The following is a 15,365-nucleotide window of genomic DNA, read 5'->3' as shown; positions in this document are numbered from 1 at the left end:
GATTGAGTGGGAAAGGGACTGGAAGAGCCCATTTCTCCTCCACTGCACTAGTCCCTGTCTTTGGGGGGTTTTTGGCAGCCAGGTTTGGTCTTCAGAAGCCATGTGCGGTCTGTCAAAACTTCTTGGGATCTTGGAAAGCCTTTCGGGGGTCTTTAAAATCTTCTCAGAGTCTTTGCAACCCTTCTGGGGTCTCCTAAAGCTTCCCAGTGACTTACAACCCTTTGGGATTCTTTGCCAGCCATGCAAGGTCTTTGTAGGCTTTCTAAGGTCTTTGCAAGGCTTTGGGGTCTCTTAAAGCTTCTTTGGGGTCTTTGGGAGCCTTTGTGGCTCTAAAGTGTTCTCAGAGTCTTTAGAGCTCTGCTGAGGTCTCCTGAAGCTTCCCCGGGACTTTACAACCCTTTTTCTTTGCCACCCGTTCAGGACCTTTCAAAGGTTCTTTAGGATCTTTACAAGGCTTTTGGGGGTCTTTCAAAGCTTCTTGGGATCCTTGCAAGCCTCTGGAGGTGTTCACGGAGCTGCTGGTGTGGGGAACGGGCACGAGGACCTGCCTGATCCGTCTCAGTGAAATCCTGGGTGACTCCATCCATGGTTTATTAAATTAACCTCAGTTTGTGCTGCCAGAACGGGGGTTTTCAGGAGGCAAAAGTGCCTTTAGCGCTGCAGCTCCGCTCTGGGCTATCAGGTGGGAGATCAGTAGCCTCCCAGGACACAGAGATATCCATGGATATCCACAGGGAGATGTCTGGAGGCTCGTGGTTCCCTGGCTGTGGTCAGGCTGGTCAGAGGAGTTCTCTGGGTCCGTCTCAAGATCAGATCAACCAGATTAGGAGCTGCTCTGCATGAACTTCCCTGCTGCTGGGGGAGCTCTGCCTGCCTTCCTTTCCAGCCCCTGGGAACAGATCCCAGCTCTGGGGCTTGCAAACAGCCCCACAGAGCTGATTCCGGAGGGTTTTCCCTGAGGAGCACCCGGAGGTGGGTCCCTGGGGGGTTCACACCCAGGGGGGCTGGATCAGGGATTTTGGGGTCATTCTGTGGCTCCCTCGTGTAGGCACGAGCCTTATTCCAATGAGTAGGAGGGAAATGTTCCCCCATGGAGTCCTTCCAAGCTGACCTTTCATGTTTAGGAGGTGCAAACAGGTGCCCATCCCGAGAGAGCCACGAGGTGCTGCCTGTTCCTGCCCATTCCTGCCCGGAATTTGGGAAGAGGTAGCTCCAAGGAGGCCAAACCAACGCACTGGGGAGGATGAAGGCAAAGCTGAGCCCCCCCGGCATTGCTGCTGCCTCTGGAGGTCTTTGCAACACGCCCTGGAGAGGGGGGTGTTTATAGGGATATTTATAGGGCAGCCAACTGAATGCAAAGCTGGGGCAGAGCATGGGCAGAGTGAGCATGGGGGGATGTGCACGGCTCCAGCCCCGGGGAAAAGCAGTTTTATGGGATGCTTTGCTCCTGGATTATGGTATGGAGCCTCCCTGCAGGCAGACGCCTGTGTTTTGTGGAGGAGAAAGGACGGAGGGGGATTTTTGGGGCTTTCTGGTTGCAAAGCTGGGAGATTTTCCAGGATTGGCACCAAAAAACTCTTTTTACTGGTCCAAACCAGCGTCTCCCCATTATTCCCTGGCTTCCAGCTGAGATGGGGAATGCTTGGTGGCTGTCTGGGATGCTCCAGCCCTGCTGTTACAGCTATGTGCCTAAAGAAAATAAACCCTCCTGCAAACCCCAGCGGGACTTGATAACTGGTTTGATGTCTTGCCCTATTGCAAGTAATTAGGCTGACATGGCTCTTAAAAGTTCCTGCCTGCAATTAGACATGCAGAGTAATAAATAAGGGGTAATTATCGGCTTAGGGAGATTATCAAACTTTCCTTGACGGAGTGGTGGTGCAGGATGGGTGAGAAGAAACGCCCCAGAGGGATCTGAGCTATTAATGGGATTCCCGGGGCAGCACTGAGGGGGGTCGAGTCTGGCTCAGTCGTGGCTAAAACCAGGCTGATGTTGGGCAAAAGCCAAAGTCAGACCCAAAAGCAGGCGGGCCGAGCTCCTGCAGTTTGATGGACAGGCAGGATCCCATCTGTCATGTCCCAGGGATCTTAATGGCAACTTTCTCAGGACAAGGTGTTATTAGGACGAAACACTCAGCTCTGAATGGCCCCGATGACTTAAAATGCTCATTCTGCCTGTGCACAGGCATGTCGGGCTAATAGCAGGTGGAGGAGGAAGAGGAGGGGAGTGGAGGTCCCACCCAACCCAGACGAGGTGTTTGGGGCCTGCCCGAGCCTCCGCAGGGATTGTGGCAACTCCGAATGCCTGGGACTGACCATACTGGAAAAATCCACCCAGACCCGACAGAGCTCTGGGCTCTGCATGTCCATCCCTCCTGCCCGGGTGTGATGCCAGGGAGATTTGGAGAAACACTCTCTGCTGAAGGCCCTGGTGCTCCCTGGGAGCCCAAAACCACCGTCCTCCCCCTCCCTGCAGATTACAGACCACGCCGGCCTGACCCCGTGGGGATTAAGGTGTGTTCCCTGTCCAGCACTAGGAACCAGCCGAGCAGGATACGGGGCTCCAATCCCAGCAGGCAGCAAGCTCAGCACCGTGCCCAGTCCAAACCAGTGCGACCAGCAGCCACGAGTGGGGAGCCCAACCTAGCTCCCTTCAGGAGAGATGCTGCCGTGGCCAAACTCGTCCACAGAGGATGCTCTGGGAGCTCCTCACGCGCTTTTCCAGCTCTGCTTCTGCCCAGCTCCAAGTTTTGGGGATCCACGAGGTCCTTGAGAACCAACACAATTCCCAAATCTAGGAACACCAGGAGTTTGGGTTGGGCTGGCGTTTGGAAAATGGGGTTTTATCTGAAATCTCCAGCAAGGAGAGCTCTGGGAGAGACCGGAAACCCCGCCGGTGCTCCCCACCGGAGCATCCTGCCGCTCCTCCAGGCTCCCACGGGCTTATTAAAGCTGTTCTCGCATCCGAGACACAGAGCTGGGGTTTTGTTGCTGCAATTAAAGTCGGAGGGAGCCCTTTAATGTGTCCTGGCTGGGAGATGTGTAAAGCAACCAGTTTGATCTCCCAGGGGAACGGCGGCTCCTCCGACTGAGCACACGCCGCTCACTGCCCTGCCGGGGACAGGGCCCCCGACTCTGCTGAGTTCACTTGGACCTTCCCAACTCCCAGGGGGTCCTGCCACTCCCCAAACCAGGTTTCTCCTCATTCCAGCCCTCTCCTGCCCATTGCATCCCTAAGCTGAACACATCCCCACACGAGAATGAACCATGTGGCAATGGGACACTCTCAGTCCCTGCGTTGCCTTTTCCTCCATCTCAACTCCATCCCCCAGACCTCCTTCCCACCTCAATCTTGCCTGGCTTCCTCTTTGCAGGCAGGCAAATTCTCCTGGGATGGCCTGGAGAGAGATGGCTATCTCCAGCAATGCCACCTTCCAGCGGAGGGGATGATTCCCATGGTATCTTTGCCCAAAAAACCCCAATCCCCTGAAACACAAGGTCCAAGCGAAACACAGAGAACTTTTAATTTCCATGGGAAGCCTCCTGTTGGTTTGTTGTTTGTTGTTTTCCCCTTCCCTGCCAAACAAGCAGTTTTCCCTGTGCCTGTTTCTGCCCGTCTCCGGTCCTTGGGACTCCTTCTGATGGGAAGGAGCGACCTGAGCAAACATTTCCTTTAGTCCAGCTTTGTTCAGGCTTTGCCCTGATGCTGCAGCCGAGGCCATGAGTCACCTGTGCAGAGGCCACACGGAAAATTTGGGTTGTTTTAAAGAAAAAGCTTCATTTCAATGATAATATTGTAATAACCCCAAACAAGCCCGTCGTGCTGCCGGAGGAGTAGCACATGTTTAATGCATTAGAGCCTTGGAGGGTTTAGATAGAGCCGTAAAGGAATGACAAGGGGGAGAAGGAATCCCTAAAAACTCAGTGCTGAGCATCCCAGGGCAGGGCTGGGTGTCACCTCTGCCCCGTGTCCCCTCCCCAGGGGCACCCTATCGCCTCCATCTCCCCGAGCGGGGCAGCAGCTCGTTGGGTGCTGGAGGTGCTGGAGGTGGAGACGGCAGGGTCCCCTGGCCGAGCCCCGTCATCGAGGGAAGGAGGAGTTAAATTCCCCTGCCTTTTAATCCAGTCCTGCTGGTTTCCCTGCAAAGCCAGGCAGCAGCTTCCCTCCCATGCAGCCGCTGTGCCCGGCACACCATGCCCCAGCGTCACGTCATGCAGATGTCCACCAACCACGCCACCTACGGCGTCTGCGTGCTGGGCACCGAGGTCTTCCTCGACACGCGCCGGTAAGGTCGGGTCGGGGGGTTCCCGCCGTTTTCCATAGGGCTGGTGGGGTTTGGAGGAGCCCAACGATGTTTTGGAGCAGTGAGGGAAGCTCAGAGCTCATTCAGAGCCCACACCAGGAGCTCACCCAGCACTTGGAGGGCCGTGTCCCGCCGGGCGTGTTCTGGGGGGACGTCCCCCGGGGAAGGATGTTGGCTCTGGCGAGGCGTCGAAGCGTTGCCGAGCCGTGACGGTTTGGAGACAAAGCCCGAGCACACCCTGGCTAAACCCAGATCTATTTCTGGCTGGGAAAACATTGGGCAAGAGCAATTCAAGCTCAGCAACTTGGAGCTAAAACGGGCTGAAGGATAAAATGCGTGGCTCAGGTAGAAAAAATCCACTGGCGGGTTTTGCACGGGCAATTCCAGGAGAGGAGATTCTTCCGGAATTAAATACAGGGGTTGGTTTATTGGTCAGATACGAGGCCATGTTTACCCTGCTGTTACAGGGTCATTATTTAATAAATCAGGTTTGTAATGATACAGACAGGACAAGTCAGTCGGCATCGCAGCAATTATTGGGGTTGTGTGTTGGAGCCGGGCCAGGGTGTGCTGTCGTCCCCCTCCAAGGGCTTTGCACTGAACTTTGCCCGCCCTAAAAGAGTCTTATTTTCTCTCTCAGACAGACGGGAATATATAAAACCTATTGTTTGCAAGTTTTTTCCTGGTTTAGGACTCAAAGCACACTCAGATCTATTTAAACATGAGGCCTGAGCCCCAAAATGGGCTGATTTGGCTCCTCTGTAGCAAATTTGAGCTTTGGACCAAAAAAGCAGATGGTGGATGCTTTTTCCACTAAAAAAATGGGATCATTTTATTCCAGGACAGCACCAACTGGGGGGAACTTGGTGATTGATGCATCAAGTTTTGACTGTGGTTTGGGATGTTTTGGGACAGAAAATGGAGTTTCGTGGGAATCTGGTGATGATGAGGTGGGAGGGCTGAAAAAACAGGGCAAATAGACCCAAACTGGAGAAGTCACAACATCCAACAATGCACAGGTAGATTTACAACCAGGGCTGTAAAACCCGAGCAAATAGACCCAGACTGGAGGAGTCACGACATCCAACGCCGTGCAGGTGGATTTGTGACATTACACGATGTTAGAGATGGGGGATGACAAGGGAGATGGTGCTTTAATTTCCCCTTACAAGCTGCTGCAGGTAGCAGGGATACCGTGCCAAGAGCAACACCGGCAATAAATCTCCTCTGTGTCAGTTTTTTGATGTTCTCCCTTTTGTTCTCGCTGTTGAAATTTCCCACCTTGCTCCTTGTCGGAGGCTCCCGATGGCAGACAGGTCGGAGCACTCGTGCTCCCGGGATGGAGGTGCTGGGGTTGTAATGAGCAGGTAGGCAGCACTTCAAAGGCTGCCAAAGGATGTCATGCAGGTGGGGTGTGGGTTCTCCATGCTCGGATTTGGGCTCTGCTCCAAGTTGGAGCATCTCTCAGCTCAAGGGATGGTCCTGTGATAACCATCTCCCCGGATGGCTGACATTAAAAATTATCCTGGCTCTTGGTTAGGGTTTTGTCACAGGATGCTGAAATTTTGGACATTTTCTTGGTGTTGTGGAGGGAGGTTGGATGCCCAAACTTCAATGATTTGCAATCCAGGCTTAACCACGGAGGGACGTGCCGGACCTCCAGCGGGAGCTCTGCTTGCTCAACACCACCACAGAGATAGGATGCAGAAAACTCAACCATTTCATCACCCCAAGATGGTTTATGAGCCCTTTCCACCTGGTTAAGGCTGGATTTTAATTCCAGGTTCAAGCAGAGGAGAACCGGAGGGACAACTTGGTCTCTAACCCAACGCTCTGTTTCAGATCTACCCCCAAAGCTGCCACGTCATTCGACGTCCACGCCACCTCGGCGGTCACGGTCCACATCATCCACAGCCCCACCACAAAGCCCATGATTAACTCCAGGTGGCCCCTGGATCCCGACATAGAAGTCGTGGTGACAATTGATGTCACCAGCAGGACCGTCAATGACAATAAGGTCAGTTGGGTTCTTATGCACTGAAACCAGAAAAATGAGTCCAATTTCCCAGGAAGACAGGGAGGGTAATGGGCAGCCTCTAAGCAGTCGAGTCAGTACTAGGTAGTGCTGACATTGGGCTTGTTTTCATGGAAAAAAACTCAAACAGAATTGTGTAATTAGCACGTACCAAGAATGAAACTGAGAAGGAGAAGGAGATTCCATTTTGTGCCCTCCTGATGACACAGTGCCAGTTGCAAAAGCCGGTGCCAGGCAGCAGAAGTCCTCCAAACTTGGCTGTTTCCGTGCCCGTTTTTGTGCTGAACCAGACAGAAACAGATCAGGTGAATTAACTGGGCTGTTTCCATGCCCATTTTTGTGCTGAACCGGGCAGAAACAGTTCAGGGAACTCTGATTAACAGAGAATGGCTTGGGTGAACCCTCCAAGAACTGCTTGTTGGTCAATGCAATGAGCGAGAAGCCCTGCTCAGCTTTTTGGGATGTGGGCCATGACATGGGGGTGTCTTTGCAGGTTAAGATCTCCTACTATGGCCGGGAGGGCAACGAGCTGGCAGTGGCCTGGCTGTACCTCACGTGTGTTGGTAGGTATTCCACAAACTCGGGCCAGACCTTGCTGATGTCAAGAGCTGGTTGGGTTCGTGGGGTGGGAGTTAAGTGGGGGGCACGGGGAGGAGGTTTGGGTGTTCACCGGTGCTGATGAGCAAGAGGGAAACAATTAAAATGTTATTACGCTACCTTATATGGTGCAAAAGAGAGGGGCTGGGCCGGGTCCCCACCCAACACACCCTGAACATCCTCCTCTGCTTGCCAACACCAGGCACTGGGACAAGAGGATCCAAGGGATCCAAGGATCCATCACCCACCTTTGCCCGACGTCCTCCTCCCCCTCGACGTCCGTTGCAGGTGGGGGAGAGGGACGGGCACCAAAGTGTTGTCTGACCTATTTTAGAAGTTTAGGATGAGATGAATCATTCCCTCCAGATGCCTGTTTTTCCCTGCTGACTACAAAGGGAGTCTAGACAACAAGTCTGGATGCAGAAGCCTTCCACCTGGATGGATTAATTACCCCAAATTTGGGATTTTCTAAAGCGCTCACATGACACTGTGTCCTGAAGTCACGAATGTGCCTCCCAAATTTGGGCTTGAGGAGGCTGAAGGTTTCCCACATCCCTCAGCTGATGGGCTCCACTGGAGCCATCTGGGGCTACCACGGCCACAGGGCTTTGGCCTTGGAAATGTTCTTCTCATGGTTAGACTTAGACTTTCCTTCCCAGCATCTCCATGTCCTCCTCTCCGCTTAATCTTGGTATTTTCCATATATGGCATATCCCACTCAGAGGAGGTTTTTTATTAGGGTTTGGGTGAGGTTGCTGGTAAACCTCTGCTTTGTAGCAACAGAGGCAGAAATTTGGGCCAAGAACAGGAGGGAAAGTCCTTCTCAAGTGTTGCGTCAAGCCTTGGAATTATTTAGGTGTTCACTCAACCACAGGGAAAATACCTTTTTGTGCCTCCACCGTGTTTTGACTTTGTAAAAAACACAACCGTAAATGTGAAATTGGTGAAAACATAAAATACACCATAAAATGGGGATGTCCCAACTGGGAACCAAAATGGGAGAAGGCAACTGGAAATCAAAGGGGGAAAGCCATGAAAAAGCCATTGGGTTGGATTTTCTACCAGCGTTTTGTTGGAGATGTTGGGTCTGGAGCAGCTTTGGGGTATGAAGTTGGGGTTGGTGCTGGATGAGCCCAAAATGGCACCAAGAGCTCATTCTCCTGCCCATGGTTCCTTCTCTTGATTCCTCAGATGTGTCCCTAGACGTGGACTGGAGCCGGAGCGGCAGAGTGAAGAGCAAAGGGAAGGACAAGGTAACGAGGAGCTTTGCTGGAGGGGCAGTCCCGGCCTATCCATTTGTAGTCTCTTCCCTGAAAATCTCCAGGAAGGAGAGGGACTTGGGTGGTGTCTGAATTAGGGCAAATAACCTGGGAAATCCTCAACCTACTAATTGAGGAGGAAGAGACTTTATTTTCTTATTCTGTGCCAAAATTTTCTATGTCTCCAGTCCAGCCCTGAGGATCCCGTAGGACAAAACCCTCTGCTTTTTCTTCCCTCTCCTTTCTTCTTTCTTTTCCTTTTTGGACTTGAAAGAGGCCACTAAATGAGTTTAGCAAACAGCCAGAGATTTATCCCTTTGGCAACAAATCTGCATATGCCCAAGCCCTTAAGTGCATACTTAAGGGCTGCTAATTAAGTGCAGCCCAATCAATGGTGCAAATCGTGTATCGAAGGGGACGTGTCTCTGGAAATGGTGCAGCCTTGTCCAGAGGAGGCCTGGCAGATACCTTCTGCCTAGTCAGAAGATAAGATCTCTTCCAAATAGTCTTTGCTGGCCCTGCTAGAAGCTGAGGTTCGGAAACTTAGTGCCTTGAAAGCATCACTGGGGTTTGGGTTGCCCTCCAAGTGGGGAGGACAGTGGGCATTTCCCCAGTTAGTGAGGAGGATGGGATGGGGTGGGGGGAATCTTGCTCCAATCCTCTTTTGGTGCTTCTCCTCCAGGCCAAGTGGACATGGGGTCCGGATGGACATGGTGCTGTGCTGCTGGTCAACTGTGACCGGGACAGCCCCGGCATGGGGGGGCTGGACAGCGGCCAGGCGGACATACGGACCCCCGCAGGTCAGTGTCACCCACGGCCCGAGGGCACCCAAGGGCTCTCACTGAGGCCTTTCCCACTGGCAGCACCTCCATCCCCTCTCTCCACACCCCCTCTCTCCACCTTTCCCCCCTAGACCTGAAGGACATGTCCATCATGCTGCTGAGGACCCAGGGGCCCAGCGCCACCTTTGCCGAGTACCAGGTGGTCCTGCACATCTCTGAGACAGACGCTGATAAAGTGCGGGTTTTCCACGCTATCCGTGAGTATTCCTTCCTTCCTTCTTTCCCAGATATCCGAGCACGACCCCAAGGTGAGCAAACCCTAAATTTTCCATTCATTGGGGCACCTCCATTTGTTGGAAACACTCGTTTATCCCCAAAGCTCCTCTGCCATGGTGGAAGGTGGGGCTACATGGAAAAACTCAAGGGGGAAAAAAGATCAAAAAAGGCTTTTCCCCATGAGGTTGATGAAATTTTGGCATTCCCGTGGAGAGGAAAGCCCAGCACCCCTTTGGCATGGGCAGTGACCCAAACCCCAGAGCAACCCATCCTGTTCTGCCTTTGAATGCCCCGGCAGCTCCGTCCCTGGCAGGTCCCCACCGAAAATCAGGTCAGGGCAGCCAAGGGTGTCATTAGATACTTAACTTGAGCCACGCACCTTGAAAGGGTTGGACCTGAGGGTATGGAGTCCTCCTTGTCCCAGGAAGATCAAGTGTGTTCCCCAGGGAGGAGGAGGAGGCACCCCCGCTCCCCTCCAACCGCACGGGCATCGGCCCCGCCGGGGCCTCCTGCCAGCCCAGCGCGGGTTGGTCACCGTGTCCTGGGGGTGTCTTGGTGGTTCTGCAGGGAGTGACTCACACCCCCACTACAAGCCCGTGCTGGGGCCGGACAAGCTCTCCTACGTGCTGGACCCTGTGGGCAGTGGGGAGGACACCTTCTACGTGGAAGGGTTGGCCTTCCCCGACAGGGGCTTCTCTGGGCTCGTTTCCTTCAGCGCCAGCTTGCTGGAGGTCCCCCACAAGGTACGTGAGGTTTGCCCCATCCCCTGAGCCCCCTCAGTGGTTGGGTTTCCAAACACTGCTCCCTGCTGGTTCTGCCCCTCACAGAATTCCCCGGGCACCCCGATTTTCACGGATACAGTGGTTTTCCGCGTGGCTCCCTGGATAATGACCCCCAACACCCAACAGCCTCTGGAAGTTTTTGTCTGCAGGTAGGAGGAGTGTCACCCCACTGCTCTCCTGCCTTGGGGGACTCTTCAAGGAGGAGTTTTAGGCCCTTCTTTGCGGTGCAGCAACAATGGGGTGAGCCAGGCTTTGTGCATCCAATACTGGGAGCGATATTTGGGAATGGAACCCGATGTCACTGTTATTGCAATGCCAAGGAGAAAGGCTGGAGGCTACTCTCCAGGTCTGTCCCATGCAGGACTGTTGCCCAGTGTGTTTAGGAGGGAGGAATGTGCTGCATGGTTGGGGTTGTGGGAACTTCTCGTGATCCTACTCCTCAGTCCCCCCTCTCCCTCCAGCATCAAGCAGGGCTCAGATTCCAACGAGGCCTTTCTAGAAGGGATCAAAGTCCTGCTGAAGAAAGCCAACTGCAAACTGACCATCTGCTCAGAGCAGGACACCCGGAGCGACCGCTGGATCCAGGTCATCAATCCAGGCTTGCCCATCAATCCATGCTTGTCTAGCAATCCAGGCTTGCCCATCAATCCATGTTTGTCCACGATTGCTGAATCCATACTTGTCCATCAGTCCAGGCTTGCTCTCTGTGGCTCTTCTGATCCCTTACAGGCTCTTGGGGCACATAAGGTGTCACTCCCATTGCTGGCACCCCCTGGAGGGACTGGTTGCTTGGGAAGCACTTGGATGCCAGGGATAGACCAGGCAGCTGGGAACTAAGGCCAGGGAAATGCTGCTGGTGGTGGAAACCAGCACGGGCAGGGATGGGGTCCAGGAATCCTGGAACTGGAAGAGGGACACAATGGGGCATTGGAAGAGAGACCTCATTGCCAGAGGGACCCTGTGGGTCTTTGGAATAGGGTGTCTACTGCAAGAGGGACCCGACTGCAAGAGGGGACTCCATGGGGCATTGCAAAGGTGACCCCACTGCAAAAGGGACCCCTTGGGACTTGGGAAGAAGGACTCCATGGGAGATTCCATGAGAGATCCCGTTGCAGGAGGGGACCTCATGGAGCTTTGCAAGAGGGATCCCATGGGATTTTGAAGAGGGAACTCATTGCAGGAAGGACTCAAGGGATACTGCAAGGGGGACCCCATTGCAAAAGAGACCCTGTGGGACTTTCAGAGGGGGTTCCCACTGCGAGAGACACCCTGTGGGGCTCTGCCAGAGGGATCTCACTGAGAGGGATCCCATGGGAACATTGCAAGAGGGTCCCTGTTGCAAAAGGGACCTCGAGGGGCATTGCAAGAGGCAAGAGGGTCTCCACTGCAAGAGAGGTCCTACAGGACAGTGCAAGAGGGGCCCTGATGCCAGAGGGACCCCATGGGACATTCCACGAGGAACTGCATTGCAAAAGACACCCCATGAAATATTGCAAGAGGGTTCCCACTGCCCAAGGGACCCCCTGGAGCTTTGGAAGAGGGTTTCCACTGTGAGAGGGACCCCACTGCAAGAGAGAACCCCAGGGGGTACAGCAACAGGGACCCCCACTGAAAGAGGGACCCCTTGGGGCTGTACAAGAGGGTCTCCCCTGCAGGAAGGTCCCCCTGTGCCCCCCCAAGAGGACACGGGGTGGCGGTTGGCAGTGCCCTCCCTGTCCCTCGTCCCTGCCCCTCTTCCTGCCCATCGTTGGCCCGTGTTGTTCCCGGGGGTGTCCCGTGCTGGGTGGGGTGTCACCCCTGGGACAGCCAGTTGTGGTTCAGGGCAAGAGCTGAGCTGTGCCGGGCTCACCCCATTTCCTGCTCCACCCTCCCCACATCCCTGGGGAGATGCCTATCACCCTACTCGGAGCCTTCCTCCTCCTCCTCCTCTTCTTCCCACCACAGGATGAGCTGGAGTTTGGCTACGTGGAAGCGCCACATAAGACCTTCCCCGTGGTCTTTGACTCTCCCAGGAACAGAGGATTGAAGGATTTTGCCTTTAAAAAGATCCTGGTGCGTCGTTGCAGTTGAAGCCCCTTTTCTCCCCCTGAAATTCCCCCTACGGAGGGTCCTTGACACCACTTCCCTCCTCCTCTTCCCCAGGGCCCTGATTTTGGCTACGTGACCCGTGAACCCCCCGGGAAAAACATCACCAGCCTGGACTCCTTCGGCAACCTGGACGTCAGCCCCCCAGTGACGGTGCGAGGGAAGGAGTACCCCTTGGGAAGGATCCTGATCGGCAGCCCCCTGCCTTGGTGAGGAGCTGGGGGGCTCCAGCCCTCCCTCTGGAACGTGGGCAAGCACCAAAAATCCCTGCCTGGGAAAAGGGACACCTCTCACAGATGAAACTTGGAATCAAAATGGGAATCGGGAGCCAGTTCCCACCAAATCCCAGACTTGACATGGGAACCACGTCTCTGTCCCTTCATCCCTCACAAAACCCTTCCCCCCTTCCCGGGCCTGTGATGTTTGCTCCCATCCTGGACACATCCAGGCTTGGAATTTTTTACCTGACTTATTAAAAAGAGGAGCAGGGAAGTCCAGGAAAGGGTCAAATCCCGAAGAACTGGCAGCGGCTTTGCTCGGGCAGGCGGTGCCTGGTGCCGAGGGAACAGCAGCGAACCCTCCGCAGAGGAGGGGATTTCCCGGGACAGACAGCGACAGGAGCCATCCCGGCTGGGGCTGGGCCGGAATAACCAACGGGATGCTCCCACTGCTCCCGCGGGTCCGGCAGCAGGGAAATGGCACTTCCCAGCCTCTCTGGGCCCGTAATTATCCCTCATTAGCAGGGGGTTAATTAATGTTTTCCCAGCCTGTTGCCGTCTGTCTAAGAAAACTTTGCCCCCGCACAAAGCGCTGCAGGATTTGGGAATCACAGGGATGGGAAAAAGGAAACCCAAAGGAGCCCAAGAACAGGGCATGAAATGCACCCACTGCCTATAAACACATATGGCCTAGATATATATTTGTATATATAATTGAGGGATATATTAATATATTTATGCATTATAAAAAGATGTATTAACATATTTGTATATTATATTATTTATATTTATATATTAATATCTTAAGTAATATATAATATATAATATATAATATATAATATATAATATATATACTATATACTATATACTATATACTATATACTGTATAATATATACTATATACTATATAATATATAATATAAGGATGTATTAATATATTTTATATATAACATAAGGATATAGTAATATATTATAAATATAACACAGGGATATAGTAATATATTTTTATATTTAACATTGGGATATATTAATATGTTTATATATAATATAATAATATAGTAATATATTTTATATATAATATAGGGATATAGTAATATGTTTTTATATATAACATAGGGATTAATATATAACATATTTACAACAATGAGTAACATGTTTACAATAATATATAACATAGTTCTAATGATTTATAATTGAGGTATTAGGTAGATATATCTGTATTAATGTAGATTAATATATAATTTATATTAATTAGATACAAATTTTTATATATAAGTGCATATATAATATACACGCATATACATATATATAAAATGAACGTAAATTATATCTTGATGTATATAATATAGCTTGGACTATTTCCAGCCTCCCATAAAAATTGGATGTTTCCCACAAAAATTGGATGTTTCTTCTCCCCCTCCCCTGCTGTCCGGGGCAGGATGGGGGTGAATTTTGGGGAGGGGGGCGTGGCCGCCCACATTCCCCTGCTCCCTGTGCCCGCAGGGCCGCGGGCCGGAGGATGTCCAAGGCTGTCCGGGATTTCCTGTACGCCCAGAAGGTGCAGGCGCCGGTGGAGGTTTACTCGGAGTGGCTGAGCGTGGGCCACGTGGATGAATTCCTCACCTTTGTCCCGGCCTTCGACAGGAAGGTACAGAGCCCCGGAGCCTCCCTGCTCCTCTGGTGCAGCTGCTGGGCCTCCACAGGGACATGGGGGGGCAGCTGCCTTTGGGGGGTCTTCCTGCAAGAGGAGAAGTCCGTGGGTGGCATCCCATGATGCCTGGAGCTGGATTTGGGAGTCTCTCCAAAGGATGGGGGGATAGAACAGTGTGACCCCCAGGCTCTCTCCCGCAGGGATTCCGACTCCTCCTGGCCAGTCCCAATGCCTGCTACAAACTCTTCAAGGAGAAGCAGAGGCAGGGCCACGGGGAAGCCACGCAGTTCATTGGTAAGGGGGTGAGGACATCCCTGGTGTCCTTTCCCATCGTCCCTTCTCTGTGTCCCTTCCCATGTCCCTCACTGCTCCCACCCCTGCTCAGGGCTGAAGGGCAGCGAGAGGAGGAGCATCGATGAGATCCTGGCAGACGAGTCACTCAAGAGTGACAACAGGCACGTGCAGGTGGGTCTGTGAGCCCTGGGCTTGGGGGGATCCGCTCTCCTCGCTCCCATGGCACAGCTGGGTCATTCCTGGGGGCAGAGATCCTGGGCAATGGCAGGAGTGGGCAAGGAGAGTAGCCAGGAAGGAGCCAGGCAGTGCTGGTCTGCTTTGTCCCTCTGATAGATGCCCCGGGTGACACAGAGGGACAACTGAAGGACCAAGAGGTTACTCAGATTGGGGATGCAGTGGGAGTTGCTCAGAGGGATGGGGTGGGATGCAATGGAGCGGGTGAGGATCCGGGCAGGATGCAAAGGGACCCCCTACGTGTGGGATTTGAGGAGCTGGAACGGCCCAGGGTGGCAATTCCGGGTCCCTTTTCCCCCCAGCGCTGCATCGACTGGAACCGTGACCTGCTGAAGCAGGAGCTGGGCCTGAGCGAGCAGGACATCATCGACATCCCCCAGCTCTTCATCCTCATGGGCTCCCGTGCCGACGCCCTCTTCCCGGACATGGTGAGGCCTCCAACCCCTCCTTCCCCACCCAGCCGCAACACAGCCCCACCCAGAGGTGGCCAACCCCACTGTCTGTCCCCGCAGGTGAACATGCTGGTGCTGGGCAGGCACCTGGGCATCCCCAAGCCCTTCGGGCCCGTGGTGGGCGGGCAGTGCTGCCTGGAGCAGCGTGTGCGGGAGCTGCTCGAGCCCCTGGGCCTCACCTGCACCTTCATCGACGACTATTTCTCCTACCATGTCCTGTCCGGGGACGTTCACTGCGGCACCAACGTCCGCAGGAAGCCCTTCCCCTTCAAGTGGTGGCACGTGGTGCCTTGAGGCCCCTGGGGACACACCCAGGTCCTGCCACCGGGGATTGAAGCTGCGTTTGGTGCATCAGAAGATGCATCAAAATGAAGGGTTTTGCCAATAAAGCTTCTT

The 15,365-nt window shown here is 53.4% G+C and overlaps 1 protein-coding gene across 6 annotated transcripts in view; it reads left to right on the top strand.

Moving 5' to 3' along the window:
• The window catches only part of LOC116797387 (protein-arginine deiminase type-1-like), a 28,370-nt gene extending 13,005 nt beyond the window's left edge, over positions 1-15,365 (top strand). For 5 of the 6 annotated variants that reach the window (XM_032708845.1, XM_032708844.1, XM_032708846.1 and 2 more), the window contains exons 3-18: positions 2,477-4,286; positions 6,147-6,321; positions 6,833-6,902; positions 8,128-8,189; positions 8,878-8,995; positions 9,109-9,234; positions 9,821-9,996; positions 10,081-10,184; positions 10,497-10,620; positions 11,980-12,087; positions 12,178-12,329; positions 13,842-13,986; positions 14,190-14,283; positions 14,375-14,454; positions 14,820-14,945; positions 15,030-15,365. In XM_032708845.1, coding sequence (XP_032564736.1) covers positions 4,195-4,286; positions 6,147-6,321; positions 6,833-6,902; positions 8,128-8,189; positions 8,878-8,995; positions 9,109-9,234; positions 9,821-9,996; positions 10,081-10,184; positions 10,497-10,620; positions 11,980-12,087; positions 12,178-12,329; positions 13,842-13,986; positions 14,190-14,283; positions 14,375-14,454; positions 14,820-14,945; positions 15,030-15,263 — 1,986 coding nt within the window. In that variant the 5' untranslated portion in view covers positions 2,477-4,194 and the 3' untranslated portion in view covers positions 15,264-15,365. The remainder of the gene's footprint in view (positions 1-2,476; positions 4,287-6,146; positions 6,322-6,832; positions 6,903-8,127; positions 8,190-8,877; positions 8,996-9,108; positions 9,235-9,820; positions 9,997-10,080; positions 10,185-10,496; positions 10,621-11,979; positions 12,088-12,177; positions 12,330-13,841; positions 13,987-14,189; positions 14,284-14,374; positions 14,455-14,819; positions 14,946-15,029) is intronic. The other variant, XM_032708847.1, reaches the window with a different exon arrangement.

Source organism: Chiroxiphia lanceolata, chromosome 22 (genome assembly GCF_009829145.1).
Source record: "Chiroxiphia lanceolata isolate bChiLan1 chromosome 22, bChiLan1.pri, whole genome shotgun sequence".
Lineage (NCBI taxonomy): Eukaryota > Metazoa > Chordata > Aves > Passeriformes > Pipridae > Chiroxiphia > Chiroxiphia lanceolata.
The sequence above is the reverse complement of the archived record's forward strand: the minus strand, read 5'-3'. Positions and strand labels throughout refer to the sequence as shown.